The sequence below is a fragment of the Erpetoichthys calabaricus genome, chromosome 10 (assembly GCF_900747795.2).
Source record: "Erpetoichthys calabaricus chromosome 10, fErpCal1.3, whole genome shotgun sequence".
NCBI lineage: Eukaryota > Metazoa > Chordata > Cladistia > Polypteriformes > Polypteridae > Erpetoichthys > Erpetoichthys calabaricus.
In genome coordinates this window covers 156,911,750-156,939,179 of record NC_041403.2, presented here as the reverse complement: position 1 = coordinate 156,939,179, position 27,430 = coordinate 156,911,750, and the positions used below count along the sequence as shown (strand labels likewise).

The following is a 27,430-nucleotide window of genomic DNA, read 5'->3' as shown; positions in this document are numbered from 1 at the left end:
TCCTCTCACTTTCCAAGATTCCATTAAACAATTTGGTTAAAAACTCCACTGCCATCTCTCCTAAACACCTCGAGAGTGGCATGCTTCCATAAGTATGTCATCTGGACCAATGGCCTTTCCACTTTTCATCCTCTTCATAGCTGCCCTTACTTCCTCCTTGCTAATCCGTTGCACTTCCTGATTCATTATCTCCACATCATTCAACCTCTTTTCTCTCTCGTTCTCTTCATTCATCAGCCACTCAAAGTACTCTTTCCATCTGCTCAACACACTCTCCTCCCTTGTGAATACATTTCCATCTGTGTCCTTTATCACCCTAACCTGCTGCACATCTTTCCCAGCTCGGTCCCTCTGTCTAGATAAATTGGTACAGGTCCTTTTCTCCCTCCTTAGTGTCCGTCTCATACAACTCATCATATGCCTTTTCTTTAGCCTTCACCACCTCTCTCTTCACCTTGCGCCTTATCTCCTTGTCTACTTTCTGCATCTCCCTGACTATCCCACTTCTTCTTTGCCATCCTCTTCCTCTGTATACTCTCCTGTATTTCCTCATTCCACCACCAGGTTTCCTTTTCCTCCTTCCTCTTTCCAGATGTCACGCCAAGCACCCTTCTTGCTGCCACCCTTACTAAATCTGCTGTAGTTTCCCAGATGTCTGGTAACTCTTCACTGCCACCCTGTGCCTGTCTCACCTCCTCCCTAAACTCAACCTTGCAGTCTTCCTTTTTCAACTTCCACCATTTGATCCTTGGCTCTGCCCTCACTCTCTTCCTCTTTTTGATCTCCAATGTCATCCTATAGACTACCACCCTATGCTGCTTAGCTATACTTTCCCTTGCCACCACTTTGCAGTCTTCAATCTCCTTCAGATCAACTCTTCTGCATTGGATGTAATCTACCTGTGTGCATCTTCCTCCACTCTTGTACGTAACCCTATGTTCCTCATTCTTCTTAAAATACGTATTCACCACATCCTTTTGGTAAAAACCACTATCCTCTGACCATCTTCATTCCTCTCCTTGACACCATACCTACTCATCACCTCCTCTCCTCCACTGTTCCCTTCACCAACATGCCCATTGAAATCCGCTCCAATCACCACTTTCTGTCCCTTGGGTACACTGTTCATCACTTCATCCAAACTCACTCCAGAAATCTTCTTTCTCACCCATTGCACATCCAACTTGCGGTGCATATGCACTAACAACATTCATCATCACACCTCCAATTTCCAGCTTCATAATCATTACTCTGCCTGACACTCTTTTCACCTCAAACATTCTTGACATACTGTTCCTTCAGAGTAACTCCCCCATTTCTCCTCCCATCTACACCACGATAGAACAATTTGAATCCTCCTCCAATCCACCTGGCCTTACTCCCCATCCATTTAGTCTCTTGCATGCACAATATATCAACCTTCCTTCTCTTCATCATATCTGCTAAAACTCTCCCCTTACCAGTCATAGTACCAACATTCAAAGTTCCTACCCTCAGTTCCACTTTTTACTTTCCTCCTCTCCACCTGCCTCTGGACACGTCTCCCCCCTCTTCTTCGGCCTAGGATTTCCATGCTGCTTAATATTGACTCGAGGCAATGGATATTATGCGATCCATTTATCAATATTTTGATTTTGAAATTGATTTTGCCACACAGTTTGCCAAAGGTGAGAACTGAACTGACGTTCCTGGGGCTGAAAGGCGAACACGTCCGCCATTTCACCATGCTAGTGTTACCGACCTCATTCTTTAGCAGGTGAAAATAGCCAGTGAGAACAACGGTAAATATTTTTTTATATTTTACTGTATGGTACAATGACAGTAAATTGGAATATATTTAGAAGTAACGTGGTCACAGTTAACCACATCAACTACCAGGCTCCAATTATTTTCAACCATTGTATGAATTAAGAAATACCATACTTAAACCATCTAGATTGCACTTAAATTAACACTTTATTTAAATTTACCTTACTGTCCATTTATTTTCACATTTGAACATAACTTTATTTTCACTAAAAGAACAAATAAAATATTTAAAAAAGACATTAAAAAATACTACTTCAATGAAATCGTGGTGTTTATGTCTAGCAATGTGCATTCTGACTTATTTTGATATTGATTCTAGTATCCGTTAGGATTAACAAATGGTTAACTGTTGAAGCTTATTCCAATATCAGAGGCAACCACCTCAACCCCTCCCCTTAAAATATATATGTATTTTTCTGTTTGCCATCTATGGATATTAAAATACAAATACAAAAGGTCATTGAAATGCTAATCCCTAAAATTCACACTTTACACTGCTCACAACTTGTATTTTAATAAAAGTAGCAATAACTTTTTTAACCTTTCATTTTAATTATTTTTGCTTGAAAGAGCAGCAGGATTGACTTGCTATTATTAATGCCAACTCTTTCAGCATCTTAAAATATACATTATTGTAATCCTGTGCTGACATTCAAGTCCTGGCAAAGTAAAGGAAACAATTTGTCTTACATAATCCAGGTGCGATTTGCTTTCAGGTTTAGGTTTTTTTTTTTGTTTTTAATATATAAATATAAATTCAAACTGCACTACTGAAATTCAGGCTTGGCAGCCCAAATAACTGGCGTCTCAAAATGTTCATTTGGAGCTTACGTTTCTTGGCTGTAGCAGTTTCTCCATATTGCTGTTCCCCACTAATTGACGGTTTCTTGGGAGGAGACTTGATGCTCTTAGTCAGTGTAGCTCATTAGTTCTCTCAAGCCCTCACCTCCCATGATGCCTAGGGGCAGGAGGTCCCTTGTTGACCTACCAGTTCTGTTTCTGTCCCTGCTTGCATCACATTTTTAGCTGGAGTAGTGAATGTCTTTGTTGCAGCTGCCTTGTATTTTTCTATCATTGGGATAAGATTTTCAGCAGAATACTTTGGTCTAATGTGATTCTGTATTGAAATGGTTGATGATAAATCCTGCCCAACCCAACAGTGTTGCTTTATGTCTCAAAATACTGCCAGACCTGGCTGTTCTCCCTCTTTCTCTTTTATTTTTTCTGCCACCATATTTTCAACTGGACTGTTGTTCATCCAGTAGAATACCTGAATAGCAGTTTCTATATTCGAAAACTGACACCCTAAACAGTCATCGGTGTATTTGTTCACCTGTGTACATCTCTCGCTGAAACACATTTCTTAGGGAAAACAAAACCGCAGCCTAAGTATAAAGACTAAACTATTCTATTCCACAAATACATGTTTTTGAATTAAATACTAAAGTAGCTAAAAATGTAACATGGCTATACTGTATCTCTTTAAATTACTCTGTATCTGTGTGTATAAAAGTTACTAATTGTATAATGTAAAGTGTTCATTGCATTTTGCCTGTGAACGTGATACAGTGCTCTGAGGCTGCACTCGGTGAAGAGCGCTATTAATAAAAATTGAATTGTATATATTGGTAATTGTATCCTATATTTAAAAATACATTTTTCAAACAAACTTAAAGTATGTACACCTTGACAGTTTTCAAACTCATACCTTTAGTGCTCTGGTCAGTCTCTGAGTGTTGCATAGAAATTGTTTGGTTATATCAAAGAAACAATATACCGTGTGTATATTTACAGTATTTTTACTTTCTGACATGTCTCTCTTACAGTTTCACCTCAGAAATAACAATTTGTCACATTTTTTTAGTGAGAATAATGAAGAGTCAGTCTGCTAAGGGCTGTATAAATGTGAATGAATGTCTAAAGGCCTGGATATTAATCCTTTTGAGTGTTTCATTAACATTGCTTGCATTTACCAAAGACGACACATCAAGTAGAATATGTATTCAGGTGTTTCACTTGTTTTGAAAGCACTCAAAAACTTAGACCACTGTATAGTAAATTAAAAAAAAAAAAAATATCGGTTAATGGATTAACTCCCTAAGCCATGCATTGTCTTGAGGACATCATTATACAGCTGAGTAAATCTGAAACAAATAGACTAAAAGAACTAATTGTAAGAGACTAATATAAACAAAACCTAAATATATACATTCACGTATTCTAATGTAGATTTGTTTAAGCTATGTTTGTTGCAAATTTTATCTTGACAACAAGGCTGAAACGTGTCTACGGCTTGTACATTCCGTGGAAAGTCACTGGAATAATGGTTTCTACTTCAGCACGGGCAATTTCTGTAAGGTCCTTGGCATTCAAAATCAGAAGGTATGCTGGTTTCTGTCCTGCACCAGGAGTCACAACGATGGTCAAAATCACACCTGGTGTATAGAAAAGAAACACAGACAAGCACAACTGTTAAATAAATATTTAACAGAAACAAATTCATAGACACAAAAGTCACCCTTGACCTAGGCTTCAGTTAAGATCGTACACTTTATAAATTGAGAGACAAAGCTACCCTTACCATCGTCTTCTTCAATGGCATCAGGCGCTGCCACAAATATGGGCTCAGAAGGATAGGCATCAGGCTCCTGCCACACCCAGGTCTCTTTCGTTTTTACATTCAGTTTGCAAACCTGTAAAGAAAATGAAGTCTTTAGCAGTTTTTGTTTTACTTCATGCAAAATCCCATCACCATTTTTTTTTCTCTCGCAAACAAATTTGTCCCAAAATCCCTGATAGTTTACAAATGTTGTTTTTTTTTTTTTGTTAATTTTTGTCTATGTAATACCCATTTCTTTTAGAATTATTCATCCAAATATGAGCATTTTTAATGTAGTCTGGTCCGTGTAGTTTAGGGAATTTCACTTATTTTTTTAAGTGCAACATCACTTTCTAAATGATTAATGTAGATGTTTATTTGTGTAATATTCCATAATCCTCGCTAAATTGACGAGTCTGCTGTTCTGTTAGGTAACCACAATTTTAACTTCTGCCTCATACAAACTGTGACAGTGACTATAGGATACAAGGATAATGAACTATAGTTAGTAATGGACTGTACTCCGTACACACTGCTACTAACTAAACATGGAAGTAGGCACTTGTGATGTGACATTTTGATATCATTAGAAATCCGCTATACCACCGAGAGTTGAATTTGCATTTTTCAACATACTGGGTCTGCTTTAGTGAGAGATGGGGTAGTAATAATATCCTGCTCATCCATGCTATCAAGTTTGTCATTAAAGCTCCTCGTCTCTCCTGCTAAACAAACTGTGAAGTTCAACTTCTTCCACGCTAACCACTGGTGTTGTTTTTACCAGTTACTGCAAGTCATTCTTACCCTTGTGTAGATTAGTAAGTATGATGGAACAACCTTATCGAGCATGCTTTGACATTTAATGCATGATATGTGCTAAAATTAATAATGGCATAATAAATCTAGTGATTATCTCTGGGGAAAAATAAAATAGATATTGTGTTCTTGTGCTTGTAGCAGCACAGTTGCAGCATTTTTGTGAGCAGATCTCTGTTTTGCCTCTTTGCTATTATTTAAAATAAGAAAGACAGCTTTGTACATAATGATTAGAAAGATCATTGCAATTGACTGTACTGGGTGCTTGTTGTATTTTTAATAAGGTTCTATGTCCCTGTAACTCAGATATTTTCACACTACCTTTTGAACAAAGCCCTCTGAGGAAAGGAAGAATCCAGAGGTCTCAAGGTGAGGTCCTAAGAATGCTTGGTAATCCTGGCACATGACAGTGTACGCATGATGCATGTTGGTCAGACATAATGAGAATTTCACCGTACTCTGTGCATATGACCATAAATTTGAACTTAACAACATAACATTTAAATTCTCTGGAAAACTCTGTGCACATCATAAACAACAAACACATTCCCATAATAATCTGCTTTGGAACTGAAGATTCCCCTTCTCCCTGACATTCACTGGTCAAGAGCCTGGTCTTTAATTCAAAAGCGCAGTATTATAGAAATGCATTTACTGTTTATTTAAACTTGTATTATTTGATTAGAACTTTAGAAAATTGGAGGTTCCAGGCTAATTCTCTTAGTGGATGCAAATTAAGATTAAAAGATTCTATAAATTTCTATACTTTATATCATAAACAGACTGAGTTGAGATACTCCTCACTCAATCAAATGCAACATTTTAAAGATGGATACAGAATTAACCAAAAGACAGTAGACCTGATCTATCCATCCATTAATTTTATGTCATTTCTTATCCAGTTCAAGTATCCAGTTCATCATAAAGCACTTTCATGGACACTTTCACCTATCCCTGGCCAAATTACTTAATGTGCACATTTTTGGAATGAGGGAGAATTTTTTTTCCCAAAACATGGTGGGGGGAAAAACATGAAAATCCCACACAGGTATGGCCAAAGCTGGGCTTCAGCCCAAGGATGTTAGCACTGTAATGTTAATTGGTTTCACCATGCCACCTACCACATTTTGTCATGATTGAAATTGTCAGAAGAAAGTGCCAAGTTCAAAAAATGACTGAGGAAATATTGTATCGTTCTAGAATGAATACCCAAAACTATAACAGTATGTGACTGTCCATTATGTAATCAGACCAAAACAATATTACAAGCTGCCAGACCAGGTGTTGTCACGGCATCTCAAAAGTTCAGAATGTTAGCTTTGCTGTGCTGCTGGGTTCAGTTGTTTGGTTTGTCTCACCCTGTCTGGGATGAAGTGATTAAGTCCCAAAGCGTAGGCACAAGTATAATTCTTCCCACAGTATTTCTTATAGTTGATTTGTGGGAATTCAAAAGCTGAAAAAGACAAACATTACAGGTAAGTGAACCATTTTTTTTTTTATTGTACTGATCATATAGCACAGTGTTTAGTTGTAATATCCAATATGCCATCATGCTTTAAAGATTAAGACTTTTGTTATCATTTTGGAAAGCAATAAGTACATGAAATAGAAATTAGGTAACATAATAAATGAGGTGAACTAAATGGTTTCTTCTTTTCTGGAAGACTCTTATGTTGATTGAAACAGACAGAAAGATTATATTTTGTGTGAGTGGTGATCAAAAAGTTTTAAGCCTGAATCTGAATGCATATTCTGACTTGAAAGTGTCCGAAGATTATCAAAAATATATAACTAAAAAGTTTTTGTGACTTTTTTTTATTTTTTTTATATACTGTATAGTGTACCAGCTGTGATACCTGTCTAAGTAAACAACATACTGTAGACCTCGGCGTTAACGTTTGCAGTGTCCCATGCAATGCTTATGTCTCTGGTATATGCTATTTGGTCTGAGATTGGTCAGAGGTGAGTAGTAACGAGTTACATTTACTTAAGTAGCTCTTTTAAAAAATTGTACTTCTAAGAGTAGTTTTACTGTACCATACTTTTTACTTTTACACGAGTACATCTGTGAAGAAGAAACGCTACTCTTACTCCGCTACAATGGGCAACACTCGAATCGTTACTTTTTTTCCGTTAGATGCGCAATATTTTTGCTAGAGAGAAGCTGCCAGTGGATCTACTGCATGACTGTTTCACCAATCAGATGTAGCAACAATAATCACAAGATTCCGCTTCACCAATCAGACAGCCATGCAGTCACATGACCACACACAATCTGTGGCGGCATAGCGGCACAACCTCCTCCGAGACAGGGAAAGAAACAAGACAAGTGGAACCTTGACATGCGAGCATAATTCGTTCCGGAAACGTGCTTGCAATCCAAAGCACTCATATATCAAAGCGAATTTCCCCATAAGAAATAATGGAAACTTGGATGATTCGTTCCACAGCCCAAAGCTATTCATATAAAAATGATTAATACAAAACAAAGTAAAATACATAAAACAAATTAACCTGCACTTTACTTTTGAAAAGAATCATGGTGTCGCTAAAGTATTGAGACTCGGCTTTGTGTTTTGGGGTGCAAGACGGGGACTCGCACATCACAGCACACACACATCGTCACAATGCAGTAGTAAATAGTATATGCTCGTACGGATGTTGACTATATGAGTGAGGCAAACCGACTGACGATCGCCCACAATCCCGCAGCGCGAGAGAGAAGAACCATCAGCTCAGTTGTGATCATGTGACGCTCGGCAGACAAAGCGTATACGGACTACTCGTATTGCAAGACCTCGCTCATTTATGAAGTCAAAATTTATTAAAAATTTTAGCTCTTCTTGCAAAACACTCACAAACCAAGTTACTCGCAATCCAGTACATGAAAAATGAGAGCCAACTCCTGCTGAAGCTTAACCATCACTTCACCGCATGAAGAACAAGCAGGTTTTAACCAAACATACACAGACACAGTCAGTCAAGGTAAAGTGAGACTTGTTGTACGTGCACAAGCTGCCTTGTTCTAATGTTATTTTCTATCAGCTGTGCTATTTGGAGGGCAAGTGAATATTCAGTATTAGCAAACCCGCGGCGTAGCATACGCCACGTAATTATGTATTGATGGGTGAACACTTCCTGAAAGACACAGTTGTCCAAATGGGGTGGGTTTGAGGATACAACTGTAAGTGAATGCAAAGATGGAACTCTGGAGAGAGGGCCGGGAAGCGGGCCTGAGAGGTTTCGGGTCCTAACCGTCCAACGACGGGTCTGCACAACCGGTAACGATCCTTCCGCAGGTTTACCTACGGAACCCGTGTTAGGACATTTACATCCTCTAGATAGGCAAGTTCAATCATCTGACGCCCATTCCGCCCCCGCCATTCTAGTCTGCCAATTTCTTAAGTCATCGTTTAGTACGCACTGCCTGCTCATGTGTCCGCCCCCAACTCCTCACCTGAATTACTTTCGTCTGTGTACAGTCCACATGCACTTGTGAGTCACGTTGACTGTTCATTTTCCACACACCGCCTCAGTCGCATGCACCTGTGAGCCACGTTCAGGCCGGGTGAGGTTTCCCTTGTTGAGTCCAATTAAGCCAAAGGCTTCACACCTGGTGGTGCTCTTCCGTCAATTCCTTTCAGTTTCAGCTTTGCAACCATACGCTACAGTTCACATGCAACGGTGAGCCATGTTCGGGCCAGGTGAGGTTTCCCGTGTTGAGTCAAATTAAGCCACAGGCTCCACACTCTCCACACTCCCCATACTCCCCACATCCCCCCCCAGGGAACCCAAAGACTTTAGTTATCAGGTTGGCTGCCCGGTGGGTCATGGGAATAACGCCGCCGGATCGCCAGTCGGCATCGTGTATGGTTGAAACTACGACGGTATGTGATCTTCTTTGAACCTCCGACTTTCGTTCTTGATTAATGAACACATTCTTGGCAAATGCTTGCGCTCTCGCACCATGGTCGGCTGTTTAGTGAATTGTTGGTGGGTGGGGTTCTGAGTTGGTGGGCGTGGCTGTCTTGTGTGCGTCTTGCTTGCCATGGACTTAGTGAATTATATATATAGATTCTACTGTCAGTGTACAGTTAGTATGTCTTGTCACTGCAAGTCGTTTGCACTGTTCAAACATACATGTTACCTACTGTAAGTATTGGCTTCAGAAGCTTTGTTGTGAAAAACTGAGATTTGGAACTTTGTGTTTGTGCATCTTTATTTTGTAAAGATGTTATTTTTTATTTTATTATTTGGAAATAGCAGAACTTGCACATTATATTTTTGTCTGTCTTATTACATTTCTAAAAAAAAATAAATCATTTATTATGATCAGTTACTCAGTACTTTGAGTAGTCTTTTCACCAAATACTTTTTTACTCTTACTTGAGTAATTTTTTGGATGACTACTTTTTACTTGAGTAATATTATTCTGAAGTAACGCTACTCTTACTTGAGTACAATTTTTGGCTACTTTACCCACCTCTGGTTGTGACGTACCATCTGTTGGAACGAAAAATGCAATGAGTTCATTACTAAAAATGTGTATGGTGCGCCATCTTTTGGCATGACAGAGAGAGAGCAGCTGGAAGGACACACAGACAGACACCCTTTTATTATTATCCTTATTTTAGGACCAAGTAAATAGGGATTAAAAATATATATATATATATATATTGTGCTATCATTAATTGTATAGTGCTAGAGTACAGTGTGCATATTTGTGATTCATTATGGACTAGTCAGGGTGTACCAGGAACAGTTCACCTTTCATGGGCTGCAAGTTTTTTTGTGGTAAGACCCCTCTCAAAGGTAACCGATGGTCTGGCCATCCTTTGACATTGATGGCAAAATGAAAACGTTGCCACTGTAAAGTGAATTATAATTAAATATTGAATAATGTTTATGTTTGAGATAGCAGACATTATGGGGATTATTACTGATCAGTTGAATACATTCTTCATGAACAATTAAATATGCGCAAGTCTCCTAAAGTGAAGCATCATTATATTAGATATTCCAATGAGAATCTTGAGTCAGAGTGGGAGAAATTTAAGAAGTGGTTCAAAGCTGTTGATGACACTTGGTTACATTACTATGACCCACATGCCAAAGAACATTCAAAACAACTGATCCATGATGATTTTTCAGCATTAAACAAACTGATGTTTAAAGTCATTGCTGGCAATTGTTTGTCATCATGTTGAGAGTCTAGACTGTATTATTTATAGGTCTCAAAAGGCCCACATAACTGGTCAGTTTTGCTTTGCTGTTCCAGGCAACTACTCTGTGCAATTGTGTTTTCACAGATACATCACACCCACCTTAATGTCCAGGCATGGCCCTTTGTCTACCACATCTACTCCAATATGAAGCGCTACATTGGTGTGACACACACACTGCCAAGGATGACAGCATCAACTCCACTAGACAAAAATGGTTGTGCAATGCAAGACAAAAAGCTTGGTGAACTTTATAATAAGTGCATTATTAGTGTTCACAGGCATTATGTCACCTGTGTTTGCCTTAATTGGTAACAGGCTTAAAACATTTTGATCTCCTTCTATATGTATATAATGCTACTAAATCATTTAGCAGTTTGTACTTTGTCTAATTTTGTAAATAACAATAAACAGAATATCAGTACTCCTACCTTGACGGGGGCCAGAAAAAAGAACTTCTGGTTCTAGCCACACTGTACCGTCAACTCTCATGGTTGCTGTTGCCGTCGTATAGGGAAGGGACACCAAGTTCTTGCCTTGTTCTACCTAGTTTGGAGAAATACAGTATGAGCATTAGGAGTAGAAAATTTCTTCTTAGTTTTCATCATTTCCACTTCTATGTGGGGTCGATGCACTTCATCAACCTTCTCATTACAACTTGGTCCTGCACCTTCTCACAAGTCAGGCCCATTTCCTTCCTTTTACTTTATCCATCAACCTCTGCTTTGTCCTCCTTCACTTTCTCTTCCCCTGGACCTCCATTCCCATCAGTCTTTTGCCCACATATTCATTGTCTCTCCTCACCACATGTCCATACTACTTCAGCTATTTTTTTTTTTTTTGTCCACATTTATCTCAACATCCTTATTTCTTCCACATCCTACACTCCCTCTTCTGCCTATGTCTCAGCTCCATACAGTCATGGCCGAAATTATCGAAACCTCTGGAATTTTCCCAGAAAATGCACCATTTCTCCCAGAAAATTATTGCAATTACAAATGTTTTGGTATACACTTTTATTTCCTTTATGTGCATTGGAACAACACAAAAAAACAGGAAAAAAGCCAAATCTGACATGTCAGACAGAACTCCAAAAAAGGGCCAGACAACATTATTGGCACCTTTTCAAAATTGTGGGTAAATCGTTTTATTTCAAGCATATGATGCTCGTTTGAACTCACCTGTGGCAAGAAACAGGTGCTGGCAATATAGCAATCACACCTGAAGCCAGTTAAAATGGAGAAAAGTTGACTCAACCTTTCTGTTGTGCGTCTGAGTGTGCCACACTAAGCATGGAGAACAGAAAGAGGAGCAGAGAATTGTCTGAGGACTTGAGAACAAAAATTGTGGAAAAATACCAACAATCTCAAGGCTACAAGTCCATCTCCAGAGATCTTCATGTTCCTTTGTCCACTGTGCGCAACATAATCAAGAAGTTCACAACACATGGCACTGTAGTTAATCTCCCTGGACGTGAACGGAAGAGAAAAATTGATAAAAGACTGCAACGAAGGATAGTCCGAATGGTGGATAAATAGCCCCAATCAACTTCAAAACATATTCAAGGTGTTCTGCAGACTTGGGGTGCAACAATGTCAGCTTGAACTATCCGTCGACATCTGAACGAAATGAAACGCTATGGCAGGAGAGCCAGGAGGACCCCACTGCTGACACAGAAACATAAAAAAGAAGACTGGAGTTTGCCAAAATGTACTTGAGGAAGCCAAAATCCTTCTGGGCAAACGTCTTGTGGACAGATGAGACCAAGGTACAGCTTTTTGGTAAAGCTCATCATTCTACTGTTTACAGAAAATGGAATGAGGCCTACGAAGAAAAGAACACAGTACCTACAGTCAAACATGGTGGAGGTTCTAAGATGTTTTGGGGATGTTTTGCTGCCTCTGGCACTGGATGCCTTGACTGTGTGCAAAGCATCATGAAATCTGGAGACTACCAAAAGATATTGGGGCGCAATGTAGGGCCCAGTGTCAGAAAGCTGGGTCTGCATCAGAGGTCATGGGTGTTCTAGCAGGACAATGACTCCAAACATACCTCTAAAAGCACTCAGAAATGGTTGAAGACAAAGCGCTGGAGAGTTCTGAAGTGGCCAGCAATGAGTCCGGATCTAAATCCGATTGAACACTTATGAAGAGATCTCAAAATTGCTGTTGGGAGAAGGCGCCCTTCAAATCTGAGAGACCTTGAGCAGTTTGCAAAAGAAGAGTGGTCGGAAATTCCAATTGAGAGATGTAACAAACGTGTTGATGGTTATAGGAAGCGCTTGATTTCAGTTATTTTTTCCAAAGGGCGTGCAACCAAATATTAAGTAGAGGGTGCCAATAATTTTGTCCAGCCCGGTTTTTGAGGTTTGTGTGAAATTATGTCAGATTTGACTTTTTTTTTTCTGTTTTTTTGTGGTGTTCAAATGCACATAAAGGAAATAAACATGTGGATACCAAAACATTTGTAATTGCAACAATTTTCTGGGAGAAATGGTGCATTTTCAAGGAAACTTCAAGGGGTGCCGATAATTTCGGCCATGACTGTACATTATTAGTGGGCTCACTACTGCCTTGAAAACCTTACCTTTAATGTTCACCTTAATTCTTTGATCACACAATACTCCTGATACCTTCTTCCAATTGCTCCATCCACACTACACACTATGGGTTACATCTGGCTCTAATTTTCCATCTTGGGCTACCACTGATCCTTGATATTTAAATGTATCCACTCTCTGCAGACTAACATCTAAATCCTGATCTTCATTAACTCTCAGATATTTTGTCGTCTTCCTATTTATCTTCATTCCTTTATCTTCCAAAGCCCTTCTCCATTCTTCCAACTCCCTGTCCACTTCATCTTTTCTGGTGCTACAGAACACAATGTCATATGCAAAAAGCTTGCACCAGTAGCTCAGTGACCATCATCTGCATTGCCAACAAAAGTAGTTGGTAGCATCACATCACATTACATCACACTATTCTGGCGAGTGGTAGATTTGACATGCCCTCAGATGGCATGTGAAATGAGTTGGATTCTCACCATTTCAAAAAGAAGTTATTTTAAAACAGAAGTAGGCTAAGTTGTCAGAATGTAGATATTTAATAAGAGTCTTTTTCATGTTTTGAAACCAGGAACAGCCTTGGAAAAGGCCCGAGTTGCTCCTCTTTGACAGAAAGAGAGAGATCTGTTGGCCACACGGATGTCAATTTATTTCATTCTTTATGCATAATTGTAAATGCTTTTTTAACACTGACGGGAACATATGGCTGGGTCATTTTGTTTGTTTTTGTCTTCTTGTACCATTTTCAAAAAATGAGCTAATGGACTTCTGGACAGGTTCATCTTTTGGGAGACCATGGCAATACCCCACTTGTTGGTAATGTAGAAACGTACAGTGCCCTCCACAACGTTTGGGACAAAGACTATTTTTCCTTGATTTTTCTACTCTATGGTTTAAAATGACAAATCAAAAAATTCAGATGTGGTTTAAAGTGCACATGGCAGACTTTCATTTAAGGGCATTTGCATACATTTCGGTCACTCAGTGTAGAAATGACAACACAGGACAGAGATTCAACAAGAGCAGCCTATAAATTTTACTCTTGCTATTTATGAAAGTCTGGCTGTGCTGCCCATCTAAGTTGGGCTGAAATGTTTGTAATCAACGTTGATCACATGCTTTATATTTGATCCCTAGTTCTCTCTTTGGCCTGGTATAATGACACGTAGACGATCCCTTTCCCTATTCGGATAGAGCCGCCTATAAGAGCAGTCAGTTAGGCGAGCAGCAAAAACGGGCATCTCTGTCTGAAGAGGGAAAGGCTGCTTGACACCATGTCTATAGACTAATAAGAACAGGGAATCTTCTGGGGGTAGAAAATGCAGAGAATTACCAGGAGAACACGGAAACTTCATGTGTGTATTTAATAAACGTGAGGTTTCAGTACTGTGAGCATATACTGTAATTCTGGTAACGCTCACTTTGGAGACATTCATGCAGTAAAAATGTGACTTGCTCACCCGGTACACATCCAATGGCAGGACATATCTTCTGGCCTCTGGCTGAGGAGCAATCATTGCATTTTTCTTGACTTCCTCCCAATTCTCTCTCAAGTTAGCAAGATACAGGTAGTTATAAATAAACTCAAACCTGCCGTGGAAAATACAGGAAACAAAGAAAATTGTAACATGTCACAATGTTGACATGGAATTACTGCCTCACAGCTCCACCATAAAGTCCTAAACGGGACAACCAATAATATTAGAAATGTACAGGAGGTTAAAGACACTTAAAAACAGTTATACTAAAAAAAACATTTTCCAGGTAAGCTTCAGAACCTTGTGAAACCCGTAGTTAGACAACCTTTAATTTATTATTTATTATTTGGCTTGACTTGTAACCTATTTATCTCTCAAATGTTATATTTTTTTCTTTGTTTTACTATCCTGTTAGTTCGGATTCAGCGGGTTGGAAAATGGATGGATGGACTATCCTGTTATCACAGTGTCAGTAGGGGGTTTTGAACCCACAACCTTAGGGTTTCAAGTCTAAAGCTTTGACCTCTAACGCCACACTACCTGCCTAAGGTTTGATTATTCTCCTTAAATCTCCAAATGCCTAATACAGTCAACCCTTGATATGCGACCGGTCTGACATGCGAACAACTTGGTTTGCGACCAAAATTTTAGTTTTGATTTACGACCAACGTCTTGCGTTACGACCCGAATGCAGTCACATGTATCCGCTTGTGCGATTGTAAACAAACAGCCGAGAGCGTTTGTAAGCGTCAGTCGGAGCCCAGATACATGTGTTTGTGGACGTAATTTCGGTCAGTGCAGTGATTTATATAATTTATTTCGATAATTGCTATGGAAGGAAGCGAAGGTAATGAAGGTAAAGAAAGCGATCACAATCGAAACGAAGAAGGAAATTGTGTGGAAATATGAGAGTGGTGTTCGCGTTACCGATCTCGCTAATATGTACAGCATGTCGAAATCCACCATCTCGACAATTTTACAAAGAAAAGATTTGTATAAGGAAACTCCTTCCAAACAATAACCACCTTCCATTTCATTCTCCTTCTCCTTCCTTCCTGCAAGCCAAAGATGTCAACTTAAATGGTGAGTACAGTATGAAATTGTTGTTTCTGGTAGGCTAGGCACTTTTTATAACTTTTTGGTTAGTACATTAGAAAAATTATTGGTGTTTTTGGTAAATTATGCAGATTATACAACCCTTTATTATGAAAAGGTTAAGTAAGTGTTGCTGTGGGAGGTTCAAAACGCATTATGGGTATTTCCATTATTTCTTATGGGAAAAATAGTCTTGAGTTACAAACTCAATTCGTTCGCGAGGGCTGGTTGTAAGTCAAGGGTCCACTGTATATGTTTTCAAATGTAGTGTTCAGCCATCAAGAAGCTTTGTGACACCACACTGATGGTACAGCGCCGATTTTGTTTGTTGTTGTTCAGCAGGGGTCCACATTGAAGCCCACAGCATTACAAATTTTGTCATCTCCGTTCTCTTGGAAAACATGACATTTAAAAGTTTTTTTTCTTATCCAACACTACAAACAATGCAGGGTAAGTTACAGATGAAAATATTTTCAGATTGTTCTGTTATTTACAACTGATATTTACCATCATTTGCTGTTTTCTTATTTTTAAATGCCACAGGTATGGGTCATCAACAAAGAATTAATACTGTATATTATTAAAATCAAAAATTAAATAAAATGGCAGAAAAGTATGTGAGAGTGGTGCAGGATATGTATGAGGACCATGTGACTGCAGCGAGGTGTGTGCTTGGTTCAGAGTGAGAATGGATTGCATCAAGGATCGGCTCAGAGCCCTTTCCTATTTGCAGTGGTGATGGACAGGCTGACAGATGAGATCAGACAGGAGTCTCCGTGGGCTGTGATGTTCATGGATGACATTGTGATCCGTAGTGAGAGTAGACAACAGGTTGAGATGAACCTGGAGAGGTGGGGCTGCGCACTGGAGAGAAGGGGCATGAAAGTCAGTAGGAATAAGGAGTACATGAGCATGAATGAGAGGGAAGGGTAGAAGGAATGGAGGTGGTGAAGGTAGATAAATTTAAATACTTGGGTTCAAAAGTCCAAAGCAATGGAGAGGGTGACAGAGAGGTGAAGACGAGAGTGCAGGCAGGGTGGAGAAGAATGACAGGAGTGATTTATGATAGAAGAGTATCTGCAAGACTGAAAGGGAAAGTCTATGAAATAGTAGTGAGACCAGCTGTGTTGTATGATTTCGAGACTGTGGCACTGACGAAAAGACAGGGGGCAGAGCTGGAGATGCTATGATTTTCGCTCAGAGTAATGAGGGTAGACAGGGTTAGGAATGAGGATAGTAGAAGGACAACACAGGTACGACAGTTTGGTGACCAAGTAAGAGAGGCGAGATTGAGATTGTTTGGGCATGTGCAGAGGAGAGATGAGGTGTACACTGGGGAAAAAAAAACTGTCAGGTAAGAGGAAAAGAAGGCGGCCAAAGAGAAGGTTTATGGATGTGGTGAGGGAGAACATGAAGGCAGTTGGTATGGCAGAAAATGATGTCAAAAACAGGGAGAGATGATCTGCTGTGATGACCCCTCCCTAAATGGGAACAACTGAGAGAAGATGATCATTATACAATCATAAATCTCACAGTAATAGTAAAAAAAAAAAAAAAAAAAAAAAAAGAGCCCATCCCTAAATCAAAGTATCAGCCAATGCTATTATTAAACTAACTACTGCACTTGTCTGTACAAATTCTGAAGATTTACAGAATTACCCTTTCCAAGTGCACAAATCAACCACAAGGAAACCGTCGTCTTCATATGTATTGATGTGATGAAAAACATTGATAGCAGATGTCCGAAATTTGATGTTGTGATATTCTCCAGTCTTCTTTGTAGCAATATGCATCCATGTCTGAAGAGAAATGACAAGAAATGTTGGGTGTCAATCTTAGCCCAATTAGATATTACCCCAGCTTTCATATTCAGACTACTCAATGTCCACTTTTCATAACATAACACACTAACTGCCACAGTAAAAACAGGTAGATTTGTCCCATTGTAAAATGTCTTATTTTAATATACTAATTAAATGCATTTTGTTATTAAGCAAAACTCATAATAAATCCTTTTCTGTGCCGAACAAAAAAATATAATATATTTGAGTTATCTTGTAGTTGACATATGAAACAGAAAATTCTTTCTGCAAGACAACGGCTTTGTGTGCACCAACTGTGTGATAACTCTGCTAAGTGTAATCAGTTCGATCACGCACAATTCGTTGCAACTGAAAGTCGCGGTTTCCGTTTGAATTTTGTAGTGGTGAGACACTAATTCTGCGTTCTATTGAGTTGGATGTCAGAGCTGGGAATGACTTCACAGCGGAGTTGATTGCGTTCCAATAAAACATTCAGAAAGCCAATAAGCACATTCGGTGTTGCTCCATTGGAAGTAGCAGTTGATAAAAACACGTTACATGGTATTTTGTATATCCAAAGCAACATGTCCATGGAAAGAATTTGGACAGTACTGTGTGAATAACTTTATGATTTAAGGAAACGCAAATAGACAGAGGTGCTAATAAACAGTATAATACTTCAGCTTTCACTGAAGTTTGTGGTGTACATTGCCATTTTGGATTAACATCATAATCTGAAATTATACAAACTTGGACTTGACAGACCAACCCCGAGTTTATGAGCTGGGACTCCGACTTGAGGGGTGTTCCAGTTGAAAAGGAACTCGGAAATTCTGACTTATTTCAAATGGAATGCAGCATAATTGTTGAGAGATATTCAGATGGTTGCGATTATACACTTGTAAATCATTTTTTTGTATAAAATAAGTAGTATGCAAAGTGTTGCTAATTAATAAAAAGCTAACTGAAAATGAGATTCTGTTCTGTGACGCCATGCTGATTTTTCATTCATATTTCAGACGCTCACTATCTTCTGTTTACGTGTCCTATCTATGATTGGTCATATTTTCCACTACTGCCCGAAAGATGATTTGCAAAATAACTCTTAGATCACCTATTAAGAGTTAACTCGTATTTTTAGCAGCCGTGTTAAACTTTTAAAATGTTGAAATGAAATAACCTGAAATTTAAAAAAAAAACAAAAAAAAAAACTTGGTTTCTAATTAAATAGTTAATATAGTGCATTTTAATAGAATGCCTACGGTGACGCATGGGTGGCTGAGGATCACCATCTGGACTCTATTAGGGCGTGTAATACCACCCCAGGAAGAGGTAGGGCGAGATCGCTAACCATGTCACATTGTTGTCTCCGCAGTGCCAAGAACCCACCCCATGAGAGCAGCTGAACTCCACCACCCATGTCCCAGAGGCCCCGTGCAGGTGGACCAGGACACTATAAAACCAAAATATTCTTAGAAAAGGTTGTCTCATTTTAGGGAGCATGACTGCTCCTTTTGCTACCGAAAGTCCATTGAATACATGGGATATGTGACAAAGTCCTAAATATGACAGCTTTAATAGAGCTGCCATAACTCTGTCCGAAATATTATGGTGCCCTGAAATGGGAGGACCACATTGAAAATGTGCTGTCATTTGTAAATGGTGTGACTGAAATGTATGCCCCTTAAATGAAAGTCTGAAATGTGCAATTTAATGACAATATCTGCATTGTTTGGTATGTAATTTTAAACTGTGGAGCAGAGGGGGAGAAAAAAACAAATCAATGAAATAAGAGACTATGTCCCAAATATTATGGAGGGCACTGTATCTGCTTCCAAGTAACAGCATTTGGCAGGGAGAGCTGGACCATAAGGGGAGTAAACACTTCATCAGTTGGAGAAAAGCCACAAGAAGGTCAAACCAGTCAACACCCACAGAAATAAATCCAGACATCTCACTGTGAGAGTGGGTAGTGAAACTAGAGCTCAAATTCTTTGACCATGTAATGATAAGAACAGATGCTGAAAAAAATGGAATACAAAAAGAGAAGGGGACTGCAGCAGCTAAGATGGGCAGACAGTACAGTCGACCCTTGATATACGACCGGCCTGACACGCGAACAACTTGGTTTACGACCAAAATTTTAGTTTTGATTTACAACCAACATCTTGCGTTACGACCTGAATGCGGTCACGTGTATCCGCTTGTGCGATTGTAAACAAACGGCCGAGAGCGTTCGTAAGCGTCAGTCAGAGCCCAGATACATGTGTTTGTGGACATAATTTCGGTCAGGGCAGTGATTTATATAATTTATTGCGATAATTGCTAAGGAAGGAAGAGAAGGTAAAGGAAGCGATCACAATCAAAACGAAGAAGGAAATTGTGCGGAAATATGAGAGTGGTGTTCATGTGACCGATCTCGCAAATATGTACAGCATGTTGAAATCCACCATCTCGACAATCTTACAAAGAAAAGATTTGTATGAGGCGGCTCCTTCCAAACAATAACCACCTTCCATTTCATTCTCCTCCTCCTTCCTTCCTGCAAGCCAAAGATGTCAACTTAAATGGTGAGTACAGTATGAAATTGTTGTTTCTGGTAGGCTAGGCCCTTTTTATAACTTTTTGGTTAGTACATTAGAAAATTTATTGGTGTTTTGGTAAATTATGCACATTATACAACCCTTTATTATGAAAAGGTTAAGTAAGTGTTGCTGTGGGCGGTTCGGAACACATTATTGGTATTTCCATTATTTCTTATGGGAAAAATAGTCTTGACTTACAACCACCTTGAGTTACAACCAGCCACTGTACTAGTGAAGTAATGAAAATTAACTTGAAACTTCAAAAGTTTAGAGGAGCAGCCTCCATGAGATCACAAACAGTCAGACTCAACTGAATGACAAAACACACACACACTGACACGATACCCGGTAAAATGCTACTCTCCATTTCTGTTTTTGATACTCCGTTTTTCATTATTGACATTAGTTTTGTCTGAAAACGCCACCACCCTGAGAAAAATGCATTTCTTACCCCCATTGTTTCATTCGATTCAAAGCAGTCCATATAATTTGCTCCACGAATGCTCCATGCAGCCAGAAACTTAAGTAAATGGATCTTGACAGGGGTCTCCACCAGAACAAAGTAGTTTTCTGACATTCCAAAGCTTCATTGGGCCAGCGAAAGTAAGGAGATGATCAAAGAGAAATATGAAGTCAAACAGCATGAAAACTGTAGCAAGAATTGGTGGCTAAAATCAACTAAATAAAAAAATAATTAATAATAATAATAAAAAAAAAACTGAGTAGCAGCAATTGCCAGTGTCCCACACCCAGTTGTGTCCATGAAGAGCTGTGGTATTCTCCATGTGCTGATGTGGCTTTTCCCTTGTGGACATGTTGGACCCAGACACTGACAGGCTGACACAGAAAGTCTTAAAACACACACATTTATTTACAACACGTAACCCAAGACAACACACAATGTACAAATCACCAAACACTCAGTCTCTCTTGACTCCTCACTGGTTCTCCGGCCGCCTCCAACTCCTCACTGGCAAGCTCCGTCCTTCTCCCACCCGACTCCGGCTCCCTGATTGGAGTGAGGCGGCCCCTTTTATCCAGGCCCCGCATGTGTCGCAGGTGCTCCCTGATTAACATCCAGCAGCACTTCCGGGTGTGTCGGAAGCGCTGCAAGGGAATTCAGTCCTCCTTCCTGCAGCACTTCCCAGTGTGGCGGAAGTGCTGTATACTCTAGTCCAGGGGCTATCCAGGCGCCCCCTGGCGGTGGCCACGGTGGAGCATAGGGTTGGATTCCCCCATCTCAGTGGCCCCTGTACAACCCAGGGGCGCTGCCCCCTTGTGGCCCAGGGAAAACACTGCCCTCCTTCCGGTACTTCCGACATCCCGGTGGGGCGAGGTCCCTGGACATCTGTCACACCCTCCTGATGACTTTTTTGTTTAGATTGTTGATTCCGAATTAGCCATAAATGTGTGCCAGGCAACCCTTTGAAGGACTGGCGGTCTGTCCAGGGCTAGTTCCTGCTTTGCACCTGAAGCTACAAGACCCTGAATTAGATTAGATTAGTCGGAGCCTATTACACAAATGAACGCTTTCAATCGTCATCAGTAAAGAAATCTAATTGAGGTACATCATCATTCTAACGTATAAATGATGAATAGGATCCAGTAGGATTTTTTTCAGTCAGATACTTAAGGACACTATCCATCCATCCATTTTCCAACCTGCTGAATCCGAATACAGGGTCACGGGGGTCTGCTGGAGCCAATCCCAGCCAACACAGGGCACAAGGCAGGAACTAATCCCGGGCAGGGTGCCAACCCACCGCAGGACACACACCAAGCACACACTAGGGCCAATTTAGAATCGCCAATCCACCTAACCAGCATGTCTTTGGACTGTGGGAGGAAACTGGAGGAAACCCACGCAGACGCGGGGAGAACATGCAAACTCCACGCAGGGAGAACATGCAAACTCCACGCAGGGAGGACCCGGGAAGCGAACTAGTGGAGATTAAATTAATTTGTGCAAAAGTTGAGGAGATCAAGAGCAAACTACTGAATACCGAATTGTGTAAGTGAAGCCCTTATGAAGTAAGTAATTGTGAAGTAAGCCCTGCTGGCTTTCAAATATTCATCTGGATGACAAAATGGGAGAGCTCTATTACCAGCTGGCAACCAACCTGAAAATGCCAACTCACGAATCAGGGGCAGCACCAGTATTGGACCCACCCACACACTTTCCTCATTGGTCCACTCTGTAGCTTAGGTTTTTAATTTTTTTTTTTTATGAAAACGAGCCTATACTGCATACATGCATTTTAATTCACATCTCCATTCATTAAAATGTCAGTTGATTATGCAGCAAAGTCACCGGTGTTAACTTTATCACTGGAAAAACTAATTTAACTCTTAAAAGTATTTATAAATATTTGGATGGAGACTATACAATGTATGTTTGCCTAAGAAGGTTTATAAAATAAGATTAAATTAGGGTTGTGTGTTCTACATATAATGTCTGCACTGGAGGAGCGGCTTTTAATCTCATTGTACATGTGTATAGTGACAATAAAGGCATTCTATTCTATTCTAAATGAGAATGTTACCAATCAGACCCACTTAAAACACAGGATGTTAACAGGAGGTGATTACTAACGCACTGAAGTTAAATAGCACTCCTGTTGAGCTCCACTGAATGAGTTTGTATGATTCACTAAAAACAGTCGCTCAAAAATAATGAAGATTTCATTAATTTTATCATTATAAAAATTAATTTAACTCTTTAAAAGTATTTAGAAAGCACAAATTTGGATTGCGATTAAACAATGTACGTCTGCATAACAAGGTTCAGAAAATAAGATTGACTTACGATGTTACCAATCAGAGTCACTCGAAACAGTAACAGGAGGCGATCAGCTAGTAGCGTACTGAATTTACTTTAGCACTCCTGTTGAACTCCACTGAATCAATTTGTGTGATTCATTAAAATGAGACGTTCAAAAAAGAACAAATTGTGAATTGCTCATCACTACTGCCGGGCTACATTTTGTTGTAAGGAAATGTGAATAGTGTCTCAATTAACAGCTGTTTTAGGTTTTATTAACGCGAGGAAACAAACAGAAGTGCAAAAACGTGCTAGAGTCCGACGTCAGCACTGAAAATTTCTGTGATTTCCCCAATGGCGAGTGAAAACTCCCCATTTTAGTGATGGGTGTGCTACAAATGCTCCTACTGAGCAATACCTGGAAAATCTACCACCACCAGGTGCCAACTGATTGGCCAGATCACGGAGTTGTCCAGTTCTCAGGAGCCACCAACTCAAATGGTATTAAAGTTTTCTCCCCGTGTCTGCGTGGGTTTCCTCCGGGCGCTCCGGTTTCCTCCCACAGTCCAAAGACATGAAGGTTAGGTGCATTGGTGATCCTAAATTGTCCCTAGTGTGTGCGTGCGTGTGTGCTCGCCCAGCGGTGGGCTGGTGCCCTGCCTGGGGTTTGTTTCCTGCCTTGCGCCCTGAGTTGGCTGGGATTGGCTCCAGCAGACCCTTGTGACCCTGTAGTTAGGATATAGCGGGTTGGATAATGGATGGATTTATTACAATAGGAAGTAAGAATCATACATTTCAGCTCAGAATTTTCAGGTTCAACTTAATACATTTTTAGAATTCAGTATTTGAATGCTGAATTTACAAATACAATATGAATATTTCAAAAGAGTGCAATTCTTATAGTAATTAAAACTATGAACCACTAACCTGTGCACATAGGATGGCTTATATCTGTCACTGCAAGGAAACTGCACAACTACTTTTGCCCTTTCCAGTGGATCCACTTTGTCTGTAAATAAAATATAACTTTTAAAAATTGGTTCATTTTAAAACGACAGATTTCATTTTAAAAATGACAGATTGCATTTTCATTTAGAATCCGTACTTCCCTAATATTCAAAAGCAGCTCCATTTCTTCTATACTTTAAAAACACATTGCAGTCAATTCTCATTATTCCCCATGGATATGGAAATCATGGATCTTGAAGAATTAATCCTATGGGGGAAAAATAGGATTAGGTTCTGGCGTAATGCTGCCTTGTGGGTGAGGATTGGTGGAGGGCAGATGGGATCGGAGGACACAAAAGCCTTCTTCTCTCACCCCTTAAAGCTTGGTAATGGTGCTTCTGCAGGTTCACCTATGGAAACCTTGTTATGACTTTTATTTCATCTATAGTCAAGTTCAGTCTTCTTCCAGGCTCTCCGCGAGAGGCCACAATAATAATGGCAGGGCTAATCTGAGAACCTCACTAAATAGTTGGTAATAGTGATGGGCAGTTAGTACAGAGGGGAAGGATTTAAGCATTGTGTTCGACCTGTTACTATCTCCGGGCCGATTGTTTTTGGTCCTGTTTGGTTCAGCACTTGAACCGTTGATACAAGGCAGGATGGATCCATGCTTTCATGTTGTCGATGCCAAATTCTGACCCTACCATCCAAATGGTACAGCAGAAATTGAGACTCATCAGACCAGGTGACATCTTTCCAATCTTCCATTGTCCAATTTTGGTGAGCCCATGCAATTGGTAGCCTTAGTTGCCTGTTCTTAGCTGACAAGACTGGCACGCGGTGTGGTCTCATGCTGCTGTAGCCCATCTACTTGTGTTCAGAGATGGTCTTCTGCATACCCCAGTTGTAATGAGTGGTTATTTCAGTTACTGTTGCCTAACAGCTCTCCTCAGACCTCTGGCATCAAGAAGGCATTTTCACCCAGAGATCTGCCGCTCACTGGGTATTTTCCCTTATTCGGACCATTCTCTGTAAACCCTAGAGACAGTTGTGTGTGAAAATCCCAGTATATCAGCAGTTTCTGAAATCCACAGACCAGCTTGTCTGGCATCAACAGCCATGCCATGTTCAAAGTCCCCTAAATCACAATTCTTCCCCATTCTGATGCTCAGTTTTGACTTCGGCAAGTCATCTTGACCATGTCTACAGGCCGAAATGCATGGAGTTGCTGCCATGTGATTGGCTGATTAGATATTTCTGTTAAACAGGTCGAACAGGTGTACCAAATAAAGTGTCCGGTGAGTGTATATTGTTGTACATTGTACAGTTAAATCTATTGTATTGTAAAATCTTCTGTTTAGTGATTTCCTGCAGTAGGACTAAAGTGAAATTTACATGAAGCACTGTGAGCACCATGACATACATTTTTTTTTTTTTAGAAATGTTGGAAAATTCTCCCAGTAGTACCCTGGAAATGTTATAGTAAAACAGCTGTTTCTTGATTTATGAAATATTCTATTACAAATAGCTCCTTTAAGCAATTAATGATGAAATTTCTTTTGATTTTGTTTTCCCTTATAAATTTGCACTTCATTTTACCCTTTTCTTTGGAGTTGGAGAGATTAAAAAAAAGGAACGTCTAACGCTGCAGTCAAATAAAATGTAAACTTCATAAGGAAGGAGGGTGCAACAATTAACTGAGACATTTTAGCTGTGTACAGATGAATCACACATCTTCGTTTGTTTTCCCGGTTATCCAAATCACAATCACAGGAGCCAGAGGGTATCCTAACACCGTTGACCACAAGGCCAGAATCAATCCTACATTGCCTGGCCATCACAGAGCACGGTCTTTATAAAGTGACATAAAAGCATATCTTAAGTAAAATTAAGAATCAATCACAAGCAACGTTGTATCAAATGACAATGGAGAAAAAAAACAAATCTAAATATTTGGATCTCAACATTAAAATGACACAATTTAAGGAAATGAAAAGCACTGACCTTTCTGTTTAGGTGGAATCATGATGAGGTTGTAGGCAATCGAAAAGCCTTTGCCGAAGCAGTTTCCGATATTATACACCGTTCCATCACTTTCGATGTGGGGATGAGCCGTCACACCGTTGATCGAAACATACTTACACAAATCGACCTGCACAGGAAGTAAAAGACATCGGACATTCCAGTTATATCTTGAATTACAACTAGTAATTTTGCTTAAAATGGTTACTGAATTGCTTATAAGAACAAAACTGACAAACGTGAAGAGTCCATTCAGAACATCAAGGAAGATTGTTTAGCTAATAGCTAAGATTTCCTAATATCTCATCCAGATTTTTCTTAAATGTTTTAAGGTTTCTACCACAACTCCATGTGTTGGTAGTTACTTCCATATTCCCAAAACTCTTTTCATAAAGAAGTGCTTCCATGTGAAATGCTCTTCTTGTTAATTTTTATTTATGAATTACCAGGTTTGTTACGAATGGGAACTAGAAATGGAAATACAGTAACACCTCGGTAAACAAATCTTCTGAGAACAGAGTTCATTTACAGTTAGGTCCATAAATATTTGGACAGAGACAACTTTTTTCTAATTTTGGTTCTGTACATTACCACAATGAATTTTAAATGAAACAACTCAGATGCAGTTGAAGTGCAGACTTTCAGCTTTAATTCAGTGGGGTGAACAAAACGATTGAATAAAAATGTGAGGCAACTAAAGCATTTTTTGAACACAATCCCTTCATTTCAGGGGCTCAAAAGTAATTGGACAATTGACTCAAAGGCTATTTCATGGGCAGGTGTGATCAAGTCTGTCGTTATGTCCTTATCAGTTAAGCAGATACAAGGCCTGGAGTTGATTTGAGGTGTGGTGCTTGCATGTGGAAGATTTTGCTGTGAACAGACAACATGCGGTCAAAGGAGCTCTCCATGCAGGTGAAAGAAGCCATCTTTAAGCTGCGAACACAGAAAAAACCCATCTGAGAAATTGCTACAATATTATGTGTGGCAAAATCTACAGTTTGGTACATCCTGAGAAAGAAAGCAAGCACTGGTGAACTCAGCAATGCAAAAAGACCTGGACGTCCATGGAAGACAACAGTGGTGGATGATCGCAGAAACATTTCCATGGTGAAGAGAAACCCCTTCACAACAGCCAACCAAGTGAACAACACTCTCCAGGGGGTAGGCGTATCGATATCCAAGTCTAACATAAAGAGAAGACTGCATGACAGTAAATCCAGAGGGTGCACTGCAAGGTGCAAGCCACTCATAAGCCTCAAGAATAGAAAAGCTAGATTGGACTTTGCTAAAGAACATCTAAAAAAGCCAACACAGTTCTGGAAAAACATTCTTCGAACAGATGAAACCAAGATCAACCTCTACCAGAATGATGGCAAGAAAAAAGTATGGAGAAGGCGTGGAACAGCTCATTATCCAAAGCATAGCACATCATCTGTAAAACATGGTGGAGGCAGTGTGATGGCTTGGGCGTGCATGGCTGCCAGTGGCACTGGGACACTCGTGTTTATTGATGATGTGACACAGGACAGAAGCAGCCGAATGAATTCTGAGGTGTTCAGAGACATACTGTCTGCTCAAATCCAGCTAAATGCAGTCAAATTGATTGGGCAGCATTTCATGATACAGATGGACAATGACCCAAAACATACAGCCAAAGCAACCCAGGAGTTTATTAAAGCAAAGAAGTGGAAAATTCTTGAATGGCCAAGTCAGTCACCTGATCT

The 27,430-nt window shown here is 39.8% G+C and overlaps 1 protein-coding gene across 1 annotated transcript in view; it reads right to left on the bottom strand.

Moving 5' to 3' along the window:
* Window positions 1-3,594: 3,594 nt before the first annotated feature.
* Window positions 3,595-27,430, bottom strand: part of LOC114659601 (retinoid isomerohydrolase-like) — a 57,875-nt gene continuing 34,039 nt past the window's right edge. Inside the window, exons 6-14 of the mRNA XM_028812170.2 lie at window positions 25,686-25,833; window positions 23,661-23,742; window positions 20,424-20,556; window positions 17,245-17,384; window positions 14,473-14,602; window positions 10,878-10,992; window positions 6,583-6,677; window positions 4,391-4,502; window positions 3,595-4,244 (exon numbers count right to left, since the gene is read on the bottom strand). Of these exons, the coding sequence (XP_028668003.2) occupies window positions 4,096-4,244; window positions 4,391-4,502; window positions 6,583-6,677; window positions 10,878-10,992; window positions 14,473-14,602; window positions 17,245-17,384; window positions 20,424-20,556; window positions 23,661-23,742; window positions 25,686-25,833 (1,104 nt within the window). The 3' untranslated portion in view covers window positions 3,595-4,095. The remainder of the gene's footprint in view (window positions 4,245-4,390; window positions 4,503-6,582; window positions 6,678-10,877; window positions 10,993-14,472; window positions 14,603-17,244; window positions 17,385-20,423; window positions 20,557-23,660; window positions 23,743-25,685; window positions 25,834-27,430) is intronic.